This window comes from Onychomys torridus, chromosome 1, assembly GCF_903995425.1.
Source record: "Onychomys torridus chromosome 1, mOncTor1.1, whole genome shotgun sequence".
NCBI classification, from domain to species: Eukaryota; Metazoa; Chordata; class Mammalia; order Rodentia; family Cricetidae; genus Onychomys; species Onychomys torridus.
Genome location: NC_050443.1, coordinates 167258909 through 167272459, shown reverse-complemented (window position 1 = coordinate 167272459; position 13551 = coordinate 167258909). Strand labels below are relative to the sequence as shown.

Here is a 13551-nt window from a genome sequence, read left to right as displayed (position 1 = left end):
CCCCAGGAGTTTTACTTTTAAACTCTAAAATTGCCTTTGATCTTAAAAATAAAATAGCATTGGGCTTTAGAATGACTTATGAGTTATTGGATAATGAGGCTTAATAATGGCATGGGAACAAGAGATGGTGGCATGTGTGGTTAAAGTGTGGATTCTAGAAATTTGAGGAACATGAAGACAGTTAAAAATATTTGACAGTATCCAGTTATAATTGCCATAGTGTCCTGAAAAAACCCCTTCCTGGCTTGTACCTGGAAATTATCATTGGGGAAGAGTCCAGTATGACATGAAGCGACCTGTGTCATTGATGAGCTTGTTATTTGCAGAAATAAAATCTGCCTAGCAGTCAATTTTGCTCAACAATAAAATCTTTGTTAACAAATTGATTAAAACTATATAAAGCAATAGATGAGGTATTATAAAAAGGCCAAAAATTTTGTCCAAGGTCAACTAATTTCTAAATGAGGCAGAAAGCACATCCAGTTTTTCTTAATGTAATATATTCTGGATGATGTAGCAGGTCAAAGCAAGACATGCTCACAAACTCTGTTCATTTAATGAGTTCTACAGTGCTCCTCTTCTGTTTGTTCAACAGAACCTTCTGAGGTGAACAGGAAATAGATAATACTGTGTTTAGAGGACACTACAGAGAAATTAGGATTCTTTTCCCACTGTTCTCACAGCATAAAGGTAGTAGAACCCTGGATCCAACTCACAGGTGCTTGTCCTGTTGTGTTTCAATTAGATTGTTTGCATCTGTTTCCAAACTGCAAGGTTTTATGTATTAGAATAAAATATATTTTCATCTAAGTTGACTTTATTTTTCCTTTGAAAATATAGCATTATAATTTGATATATTCTGGAAAGTTAAGTATTATAGTTTTTAGAAAGGCTTTTTCAGATTTATTGTTTTTATTTTATGTGTGTATGTATATGTGTTGAATACCCATGGAAGCCAGAAGAGGGCATTTGATCCCTTGGAATTGGCATTACATAGTTATGAGCTGTCCTATGGGTGTCGGGAATCCAAATCTGGTCCTCTGGAAACGCAGCCAGTTCTCATAACCACTCATCCCTTTCTCTAGCCTCAAATGTTACAATTGTTAAAACAATTAGCTTGACACAAGTTCTGCATGAGATGTATACAGCCAGACATGTTATAAAGAAGTTGTAGTTTGTCTGTCTTGATCTTTTTCAAGTCCTGTGAATCTAACTATATGTCCTGTGATTTCATGAGCACAGTTGCCATGTCATGTACTGAACACAATATTTCAAAACACTGTTTCCTATCCTTCAGTTCCGACATTCCTTTTGCTTCCTCTTCCACATGGCTGGTGAGTTCACAAGGCTCCACTCCTTATTGAGGAGTCACTGGCAGTTTATAGCTGCTTGGCCAAGGGAATCATCTGTTTGGGTGTGTGGTCACATGTAGATCTCCCATGTTCCAGTGGACAGCTCCATGCATGTATATACATACATATATACATATATATGTACATATATACATATATACACATATATAGATATATATGTAGCATTAAATTGACTTAGTGGGTTACAAAAAATGAGAAAAGAAGAAAGAATGAAGTTGGAGAGGGGATATGTTGGGAGGGATCTAGAGGGAGCTCAAGAGGGAACTGGGAAATAGATATGATATACATTGTATACTTGTATGAAATTCTCGACAAATAAATTAAGAAAAAACACCAAAGGTTATATACTTGAACTCTTGGGGTTCCATTGTTAGAACAGAACCTCTTGTTCACACAGATAATATAAAACTTTAACCACTGTATCTCCATGGTCAAGAACAAAGCCTTATAGTAGGTCATCTTTAAATTTCTGTCCAATAGATGAACAACATTTTTGCAAAGCTCAGTTACTTTTCTGGAAAACCTGTCCTTATTAAGGGTTCATATGTCAAAATAAGTGGCCCCTGAGAGTCACTATTTGAGTATAAAATGCCCTGATAAGCTATGGAGGCCAGTGTTTGAAGATGCTAAGAAAATGACTAACAGGGGGCAGCAAAATACATCACATTAACTCAAATCCCCAGAAAATTCATTTCTGGGGGTTCATTTCAATGAAAGTCTCTCTTGAGACCAGAAGCCAATTCCTCTGCTCTGGGAAATAGGAATGGATATGGCAGTAATGGAGCCTGAGGCTTTCATCTTCCCAAGCCATTAAAATGCAAATCAGGGTTGGACAGAGACCTCAGACAGATCTCTGGCATAGTCTGACCAATAGCAGCACTCACATCCATCTGCTGTCCTCACTTCCATGTGTACCAGGTCTGCCTCCTTATCTAGTCCAGATACTGACCTGGAAAAGAAAGGGAGAAACAGGTTAAGTACAGCCATCGGAAGTCCTAGAAGTGTGATTGGCTTTAGAGACTGACACCTGAACTAGTCACAATACATGTGGTCATAATCTTAGAGTGGTGAAAAAGAGTCCATGACATAAGACTTTGAGTCTGAATCTCTGTCCTTGACCCATCTCTACCACTTTGTACCTTATGAGAAATTTTTCCTGATTCTCCCTTCCCCATCATCTTCCATCTGTTTTCTCAATTGTGACATTGTTCCCCTTGCCCTAGGAATTGAAAGTAGAATCCTGTGCATGCTCATGATAGGCAAGCACTCCACAACTAGCTGTATCTTCAACCCATGACACTCTTGAGTAGCCACATTCTTGCTAGATCTATGTCTTACACATAGAAAACTCCGTTTTCCTGTCTGTTCTGTTGGCCTTCCCCCATACCCCCAACATACACACCATCTGATCCTGACTATCTTTCTTCCTATTTTACAAACAACAACTTTTTTGGCTATAAGCACTCAATATGGTGACCAGGACAAACTTTTCCTGGTTAATAGGTTGAGAGAAACCTGAAGACTCAGGTCAGATAAGAGTTTGTATTGTGGGATATTTGGGATATTTGATCACACTGTGAAGCCCAAGACTGTATTAATAAATTCAACCTTGGATCAGGGGGCGGAGCCATCAACCAGTTGACAGGAATTAGGTATAGATAGTACAAGAGGAGGCAGGAAGAAGGATAGCTATATGCACAGGAAGGAGTAGGGAGAGTGTGGTGATATTGTGTTCCCCAAAGTATTTTGTACCCTAATAAATTTATCTGGAGTCAGAAAACAGAACAGCTACTAAATATAGAGGTCAGAAAATGGTGGCACACATGCCTTTAATCCTATCACTTGGGATGCAGAGATCCATTCGGATCTCTGTGAGTTTAAAGCCACACTGGAAACAGTCAGGCATGGTGACTCACGCTTTTAATGCCAGGAAGTGAGTCTTTAATCCCAGGAAGTGATAGCAGAAAGCAGAAAGGTATATAAGGACCAGGAACTAGAGTTGGTTAAGCTTCAGGCTTTCGAGAAGCAGTTCAGCTTAGATTCATTCTGGATGAGAACTCAGGGGCTTCCAGTCTGGGGAAACAGGATCAGCTGAGGAATTGGCAAGGTGAGGTGGCTGTGGCTTGTTCTGCTTCTCTGATCTTCCAGCATTCACCCCAATACCTGGCTCTGGGTTTGATTTAACTAATAAGACATTTAAAGATTTGTAGAGATTCATAGTCTTTTGGTTTGAGACAAGTGGAGAGATGTTCTCTTGCTGGGTCTCCAGCCAAAAAGGAAGGCCAGCTGGTTACTTCTCGGCCTCTCTGAGCTAGCAGATTTTCATACCAACATCTGACTCCTGAGTCTTTATTAGTAAACGGAATGATAGAGACTTAGTTTAAAACTACATTTGGTGGCAGTGGCAGGGTTAGTGCCAGAGGGACTGGACGTCTCAACAGACCGCAGCCTGAGTGGTGTGGTGCTGATTATAGGGCCAGGGGGCTGAAGATGATAGTTAAGTTCAGGGGCAGCCACTGTGCTGAAGAGAAAACAAGTCTGTGTGGACACGTCTCAAGGAACACCTGGGCTACTGTCTCCTGCCTTAGACATCCAGGCCAGTATTAGACACAGAAACCCAGCTGCAAGTGCCAAGACACACACTGAAACATGCATGCACTGGAGAAGACAGAACCACAGTCTCCAGTACACCCTAACTCACAGGGTCCGTAGGACAGGATCATCACAGGCATCATTTCTAGGACCTACGGCAGGTGTGGTTAATGGCTCTATTCTGTCATAGCTGGGCAGCTCCCAGTTTAAGCCATCTCAACACCAGTTTTCTAATTTTGGGGGCTTCGGAGTGTCAGAAAAGCAAGCAACCATTGATTAACAGACAGATTTATTGGCTGATAGTGAGATAGGAAGAGAAGTAGAAAAAAAATGACAAACAGACCTAAAATTCAAAACTCAGTCTCCACTCCACTAATCCACAAGGTTCCCAATAGCCCTGGGGCGTTACTATATTACAGCTGCATTAGATGTCTGACATCTACACCAAGGGCTGAAGACACAGTGAAAAATGAAGCAGGGACTTTTATGTCCCACATTCTTAGTTTATGACACCAGGGCTGCAAATGACATAAATTAGAGAAACTTAAAATTTTTTTGTTGATTTAAATAGAACAATCATGTCTTAGACGACAACACTTCAGTTCTCTAAAACACTGACTTCCTTGAAACACTTCTTTTCCCCCAAAGCTAAACAACTGAGGCCATCTTTAATGGGCTGTTTCCACCAGTGGTTATTGATGTACTTTGTTTTGTTGTATTTATCTCATTTGATCCTAACAGTAAATCTTGAACGTGAGTATAGCAGACATCATTTCTCATTATTTAACTGGAGGGGAAACTGAGGCATGGAGAACTTACTTATCTCAGATCACATAAGAAGCAAGTCAGAAGTTGAAAGATGCCCTGACTTCTGTATGGGGCAGTTCCAATGGACTGCTTATCTCTTATCTAATTCTATGCCCCGTTCCCTGACAAGCCCCTACTCCTTCCCAATCCACCTGGCCCAAACCCACAGTAGCCCTTCCTTCTCTGTTTAAGGAGCAGGCCCCTCTCTGTTCTAGCAGTGTCCTGGCCCCAGTGATTCAACAAACTGGCCACTCATGAGCACCTCCCTCAGTAGAGTTCAGCAACCAACAGATGTCTGAGGCTTCCTGCCTAGATCTGTGAAGCCAAAAACAATGAGAGTGGATCTACAACATCAATGTTTATTTGTTTTGTTTTGAATCACTCAGAGGATTTACATCCTGGAAAATCCCACAGCCCTAAATAAGGTTCCTTGGCACAACCTTAGCTGTGACCCCCAGGTCCAAATCCAACACAAAATGCCAGGGTAAGTCTGGCTGTAAGTTCACATTAATCGCAGGGTTCTCAGCTTAGCACAGTCAAAATCTATACTAAGTAGTTGTCTATTGTAGGGTCTTTGCTGTACACTGCAGACTGTTTACAGAATTTCTAGTCTCTACTAGATATAGCATCTTTGCAGTTGTGACAACCAAGAAATGATTCTAGATTTTGTGAACCATCTCCTGGTGGGAGATAAAATCACTCCCATAGAAAGCCACTGCCTTTGCTAGACACACTTAATTGCTGCCTGGACTTTGTACCATCCTTGCTCGCAAGGCAGCAAAAATAAGTCCTTGGATCTGCATTTCCTCACCTAGTGCAAACAATAATGCTTCTGTGCAGCCTGTGAACTACTGCTATTTTGGAGCACGCCATCTCACCAGGAAATTAGATTACACTGAACAGACACAATCAGGTCCCTATCCTTAAAGTACCAAGCCTGACTCTGGAAACTCAATATAAATAATATGCCAACAGAGCAAGCCCAAAACAAAACAACAAAGTGAACATATCTGATGGGGTCTGTTGGGGTAGGGGAGCATGGCCGCGCAAGGGATGCTTGTGTGGAAATGTGTGGGGAAGTGCACACAATAACAATGACAAATGCTAATGAGTACAAAGAACATCTAGTATCAGACATTGTGTTTGGTATTCATAAGCATTATCTTAATTAATCGTTGAAATGAGTTTTTAAAGAAAGTACCATTCATCTAATTTTCCTCTGTGGTAAAGAGGATAATAAGAGAGATTAAGTGATGTGCCTAAAGCCACATGATGATAACAATTCACAGATACTGAGAGCACACATGTGGTGGGCACTATCTTATGCAGAAATGCTGGTCTCATTGAATCCTTGTGCCAGCTCTAGGAGTTGGGAATCAATCTCTTCCTCTATTTAAAGAAGGAACAATCAGGCATTGAGAGCTTAAGCAACTTGCCTCCAGTCATCCAGCTAAGAAGCAGCAAGAGTGGGCTTAGGCCAGGTAGGTGGCTTTGAGCCAGAGCTTAACTTCTGCTATAAGCTTCTACATCTATCTTGAGGGAGAAGAGGATTTGAGCCCAGTCACTTCTGGAGAAGCTGCTCTCATCCTGTGGGCTTTGGAATGACCCTTTCATAGGGGTCACATAAGACCACCAGAAAACACAGATATTTGCATTATAATTCATAACAGTAGCAAAATTACAGTTATTAAGTAGCAACAAAAACAATTTTATGGTTGGGGGTCACCACAATATGAGGAACTGCATTAAAAGGTTGCAGCATTAGGAAGGCTGAGAACCATTGCTCTAGAATCAAGATTCTATCTAACATGACCCTGTCCCAAAATATAAATTCTACATAAAGTAGCATTGTATGCATATTCTGTATATGTCTCTTATCTTACCAAACATTTTCTTTCTAACTACTCAGACTAGGAGTCACTTATATTGGTGATATTCCATAGGAAAGGAATGTCAGAAATAAATAAAAAGAGCAAGTAGGTCAATGCAAATGGTAGAGGAATAGTGAATAGTGAGTAGAGATTTTTGAAGTGAAAGATACAAGAGTTGACGGAAAGCCTGTTTGTAAACTGGCCTTACTCTTGTTGTCTGTGAGGATGTAGAGGTCTTCCGTACATGAGAGGAGCTGCAATGATGCCAGGGTCAACTGGAGGTGGATGAGAGGCATGCTCACTCAGATGTCAACCAGGTGAATAAATGATCCTGGGATTTCTTCCATGTCCAGCACCCAAATTCCTTCATCTTCAACTAACACTGTAACAGAGGATGCTACCAGACCAAGGCCAATATCCATGACAGAACAGACCACAAGAGAAATAACGCTCTGTCTTTGTCAGGTTTTTGTCAAATGACAAAAAGAGCCTAAAGGAAGATTTTGACTTATATTTTCAATCTGTTGTTAGCTGCTCCATTGCTACAAGCCTATAGTGACAGATCATCATGATGGAGAAGTTCTTTCTCATAGGGAAAAGTTCTTTGCTCACAGTGACTGAGAAACAGACAGAGAAAAGGTCTGAAGATAAGATATACCAGCCCAAGGCACAAGCCAAGTGAAGTTCTTTCTCCAACTAGGCTCCATGTCTTAATAGTCCATCCAGATTCATCTAAATTCATTAATAGTCCATCTAAATTCATTAGTCACCTATTAGAAGCCTATCTGCTCCAACCAAGACTTCAGCTCAGAAGCCTGCAGAGGTCCTTTTCAGACTGGCCCAAATCAAATCATATTCCATGTTATCAGTGTCTGCAACAGGGCAAAGATATAAACATCTCATTGAAACTGCATGGAAGAAAATCCTTGGGACTTTTCTACAGAGCATCAGGTGGTAGAGGACAGTTGTGCCAGGACACTCCCATTCTATAAACAAGTCATCAATAGCAACTGTATTTAACTATACTGTATTTCTGGTTTTAATTAAGCTACTTTAAAACAAAATTCCATGGAACAAAATAGAATTAGGATATTATAATCATATACAATCTGTTAAAGCCTTTATGAAGTTTTAAATTCCTCAACCATGAATTCTTCTGCTATGCAGCTTTCCTGAAATCTAACAACCACAATTGGGAAGATTAATTTTTGTAGTAGGCCTCATCAGTCTTCATCAAGAAGGGTTTTTCCTCTCTTTGCTATCAGCTCCCCAGAACGTTCCGCATGTGTGTGCCAACACTGATCTTTAGTTTCCACTGCCATAAAATAACAGGATCACAACACTAGCTTCAGAGAGTCCTGGAGACCAGACTGGCTGAGCAGTGAATACTTAAAACCCAGCTGATGTATGGAAAGGACTCTATTTTAGCTATCATTATGTTCTGTGAAGAACAAGATACACTGACCTGCCCTATAGCCCACTGTCCTTTCTCCCCTTTCCTCCGTCCTACATCTGTTGACTGCCTGATAATGACAGTCTTCTAGGCAGCAGACAGGAAAGCCCCCCTATCACATGGTTCAGCTAAGGCACCTTTGGCCTGTGTAGACTGGCCATCTGATCACAGTCTCTGGAAAATGACTTCATGAGGGCTCTTTGATAAGAAATCAGTGTTCTCCTTGGGTTAAAAGATCATGCAGTAGGTTTAACTAACCTTTGGATCCCTATCAGGATCATTGACCTCAGATTTCATTGTTAAATAATCTATCAATGTATTCAATCACAGGGTTGTCACAGGGAAAATCAGCAGCAAATTTTTGTCCCATGAGTGATGAAAACAAATCCAGTAAAACAACCTTCATAAGACCCTGCCTGAAGCACTCTTTAACTTCTAAACAAACTTATCTTATATCCAAGAACAGACCCCACTCTCCTGTGCTTGAGAGATCTATCTGCCTGTGTATCACTCACTTTCTCCTAAGAAAGGGGAGATTTAAAAATAAATAAATAAAAACAAAAACCTAGTCAGAGCAGCCTAACGTGTGAAGCAGTTTCCTTTTAGAGGTATTTGTCATTAATCTGATAACAATTGATGAGCCCAGTGATGGCATCGAAGATCGAGTGAAACGATGAAGGGAAGGACAGTGATTGTTCTCCTAAATTGGAAGCCTTCAAGTTCTGAGAAAAGACCAAGGACACAGGAACAAAGAGAACTAGGAAGCCACAGCCAAAGCTCCAGGGAAGACACTGCACTTGGCCCTAGAACCTACACTCAGACATGACTGATTGGAGACTGGAAAGGAGGCCACGTGACTGCCAGCTTATTTTTAGCAGCAGCATTCTGTGAGAGCAGTCTTCATGTCTGTTCACATAAAGTAGGTCAGACAGGAAGATCTCAGGATCCATGACAGCTCACCTCGACAGGATAGTCCCCAGGAGAGCTAGACACAGCAACCTTTGAAACATCTTGGTCTAATCCAGCTCCTCACTTCACAGGTCAGGAAGCAGCCTATGCTCTGTGTCAAGCAGCATTAGATCCAGTTTGGGACTCCTCTCCCAGCCTCTTCATAGCACACTTGGCTATCAGGAAAGAGTAGTGGGCCAATAGCCTAGGCTTTTTTTTTTTCTCTGTCTGTGTGGGTATGAATTCCAGGGCACAGATTTCTCTAGAAAGAGTAGAACCAAACACTGGGGAAGAAAACCAAAGCCAAAATACTGATGGATAAAGTCAAAATACCCATGCTTTACCAACTGATCTTCTAGACATATAAATTACAAAGTAATTCCATGAATAGTATCTTAACTGATAAATTATAATTGCAGACATGAATATGGGTCACTATGATGTTTTGATATACGTGCACAATACGCAATTATTTAAATTGAGTTAATTAGCATATGTATAAACTCATCTTTTTGTTTTCTTTGTGGTCAGACTTTTGAAACTGTTTCCTATTTTGTAATGAATATTATTAGAGAGTTATCACCTATCAGGCCTGAACTTATCTCTCAAATACATACCACAGCTTCCTCCCCCAAGCTCTCTACTGGAAATACAAATTCTACTACACACTCCACAGTTGCTCTTTTGGCTTAGCTCAATGTCTACTTCCCATGTAAGCTCTTGCCCTGACTTTACATTACAATTTCTTGGGGAACTGTGACCAAACCGTTAAACACCAAAGCATGGCCCAACCCAGGTAATTCTGGTTCAGTTAAACTGGTGCAATAGCCTTTCTGATTCTTGAGGTAGTAGTAGCAATACTGGTATTCTGGGCATTAAAACAGGGATGCTCAGATATATCTTTAGCGTTTTTGACCCAGGAAGTTGAGATAGGAACCTAGACTTTTCATCCTTAAGAAGTCCATAGATGATGTGACAATGGTGATAATGAGGCCTAGACTTTCACGAGCACTAGGCTGGGGTAACTCAGGGCCAGGAGCTTGCAATGGACAGAGCTGAGAACCACCTATTAGAGCCCCATACTCAGCTTTGGGTGGTGAAGGCCACTTCCTTCCATGTATTAGTGATGTAGACAGAAACATACATCCTGCTGTCAACCCAGGCTCAGGTCTTGGTCATACAATCTGCTAACTGTAGGATCACAAAACACTGTATCTTATCTTCTCCATGCCTCAATTGTTTCATTGAACAATGGAGAGATTAATAATTATTATTATATTATAAATTATTACATATGGTTATTATCTCTGTTGTTATATATTATCTAATATATTATATTGATATATAATAATTATTACTATAATTATTAATATAATAATAATTATTATTAAGATGGAGAGAAAGGTAAGTTGGTAAAGTGCCCAGTATCTATTTAAGCATAAGATTGATCCTCTAGGACTTCGAGCTCAGTGGTAGAGTGCTCGCCTAGCAAGCGCAAGGCCCTGGGTTCGATCCTCAGCTCAAAAAAAATTTTTTTTGCCGAGGGTGGGTGGGTGGGTGGGGGAGATTGGGGGGTGGTGGCTGTGGCAGCAGCATACACCAGGCGGATCTTTGTGAGTTTGAGGCCAGCCTGGTCTACAGAGCAAGATCCAGGAAAGGCACAAAGCTACACAGAGAAACCCTGCCTCAAAAAAAAACAAAAAAAAAAAAAAAAAAAAAGATTGACCCTCAGAATCCATGTAAAAAACTGGGTGTGGAGACACATGCTTGTAATCCCAGTGCTGGGAAGGGAGGGCCGGGTGGAGCTCACTGGCCAGCCAGCCTATTCTAATCCTATGTCCAAATCCAAACAAACAAGAAAGATAAAAAAGGTAGAGCATTCATGAGGAATGATGCAACGCTGATCTCTGGCCTTCAAACTGCACACACTTGCACATGCACTGGTACACACTGGTGTGCTCACAGTCACACATAAATACAAAATAATACCTTTATGAAAAATAAGCATGTAAAAGGGTGGCATGTGTTAACAGTTTTCACTGTACAGTGCTCACTACTAAAGTACTGCTGTCATAACCATTACAATTAATAGATTAATGTGCCAAGACGTCTACATTTTTAAATATATTATCTCCATCTTTAATCAAACCTAGAGATCAGCAAAGAGCTTCTCCCTTTCTTTTCAAATGGGCAATGGAGATTTTTGAAGTTCAACTACTCATCCATTGATAAAATATGAAGAGCAGAAAGAGCCCAGCTTCAAACACAATCTTATTCTACTGTCAGCCTGATGTGCTTCATGTTGTCCTTCTTCATTATACTCTCCTTAAAGACAGCCTCTCTGTCTGATTAAATCATGTTTTTCACTAGTGCACAACACCATATCTTGTACTGCATTTATTAAGCATCTATTGAACAGATAAATACACATGAATAATAACAGCCTAGCAATATGTTTAAAATGAGTGTTGAGAACAATTCTGTAACACACTTAAACAGATTTCACTCATTTAATTAATCTTTAAACAACGAAGTGAATGAAGACTTCATTTTAAATCAATATGCTACGATTTCTCCCATTTATCCTCAAAGCAATATCAGGTCTGTGAAACCTAGTCATCTGTGATTGGCTTGACAAATGTGATCATGCTGTAAAAATGCCAAGGCAACGCCACCTCAGGGGTTTCCTGCAGCTGAAGTGAACGTGGCTCCTCTAGGAGGCACTCTGAGGTCACAATTAGCCCTCTGCCTTGATCAGTCTCTTGCTTGCTTGTTCTAGATTACCAGAGCTTTACATGTTGACCCCCAAATGCACTTGTGCATAATATTCATCTGCTCTTTCTGTTCTAACGAAATCGGGGCTAGAACTCCTTCCTATCTGGAACAAACAGGTTCTTTCTCTACACTTCAGTATTGGATTGACAGACAACAACAACATGACATGACACAGAGCAATTCATCTTGAAAGTTTTAAGTTGAGAAAAGAAAGAAACAGGCAAAGAGAAGAGCACTCTGTATTTTTCTATATTTCAGGAACAGGGTTTTCCTGGATTCTAACTGCATTTCTTATATTGGATACTAATTCATTCTCTCTCTCTCTCTCTCTCTCTCTCTCTCTCTCTCTCTCTCTCTCCCTCTCTCCCTCCCTCCCTCCCTCCCTCCCTCCTTCCCTGCCTGCCTCTCTCAATCCTGTGACCTCTTTTGTTCTCCCCTTCTTGGAGCCACAGATCCATTAACAACACATTCTCCTAAGAGGTTGTTCAGTATATCTTCAAGGCCTTCCCATGATCCTTGGGAAGCTATCTATTGTTCTCTCAGCCTTCCAGATCTCTGATCAAGGGGTGCTCAACAGATATGTATTTTCCAAATGATGAGTTGTATATATGCCCATTAGTATATGAAATATATGAAATTAGAATTAAAACTTGATTATTGATTTGAAGTCCTTTGGGTAAATGCCCAAGACTGGTAGATATGGGACATATGTTATATATACTTTTTGTTTGTTTTTTGAGAAATCTCCATACATATTTTCATAGATGTCTGGCTAGTTTACAATCCACTATCAAGGTATATGAAGGTTCCCTTTTGTCTACATCAACACCAGCATTTTTGTTTGTTTCTTAATGACTAACATTTTGACAAGATATAATCTCAATGTAGCTTTGCTTTGTAGTTTTCTGAAAGTTCAGGACTTTGAATGTTTATAACAGATATAATTGCAATGTTTATTGTAACTCTATTCACCATAGCTAAGTCATGAGAGCAACTTAGGTACCTGACAATGTTGAAGCAGAGTATGAAGTCTTTCAGCCATAAAGAAGAAAGTTCTATGGTCTATGGGAAAGTAAATGCAACCATGCAGAGCCAAACTTAAGCTAAATGCAACCATGCAGAGCCAAACTTAAGCAAATTAGGCCAGTTTTAAAAAAATAATGCTTTTTTTTTTCTCTCATTTGTGATTCCTGGATTTCATTTAGTAACCATCACACACACACACATACACACACACACACACACACATACACACACGAGAGAGAGAGAGAGAGAGAGAGAGAGAGAGAGAGAGAGAGAGAGAGAGAAATAAGTAAAATTATTATCTGTGGTAACAAAGGAGACCCCAAAGAGAAAAAGAAAAAGGAAGGTAGGAGACACTGAGGAAAGGGTCTATATTCAACATGTAATATATGCTTTTAAGAACAAATTTTAAATAACTAAATTTTTCATAAAATAAAAGAAATTGAAATAAAAATCCTCAGTTTATATCTTATATAAATCTCATAATAGGCTAAGTACTTTTTTTTATAAAGCTTTTGTATAAGTTTTATATAAAAACAAAGGTTTATACTGGTTTAAAAATACAATGTAAATCTTACCAAGAAAGCAGTTAGAAAAAATAATCACGACCTAATCTAATTTAATCTCACATCTTTTCAAGTTCTGGATGGTTAGAAACAAATCCTTCAGTGGAGGAAAGTACATCCAGGACATATCACATACATCAAGA

The 13551-nt window shown here is 39.9% G+C and overlaps 1 protein-coding gene across 1 annotated transcript in view; it reads right to left on the bottom strand.

Annotated features, from left to right (window-relative positions):
- The window catches only part of Sorcs3 (sortilin related VPS10 domain containing receptor 3), a 624861-nt gene that overhangs the window by 172792 nt on the left and 438518 nt on the right, over positions 1 to 13551 (bottom strand). The window contains 1 exon segment of the mRNA XM_036172085.1: positions 2258 to 2322. Within this exon segment, the coding sequence (XP_036027978.1) occupies positions 2258 to 2322 (65 nt within the window).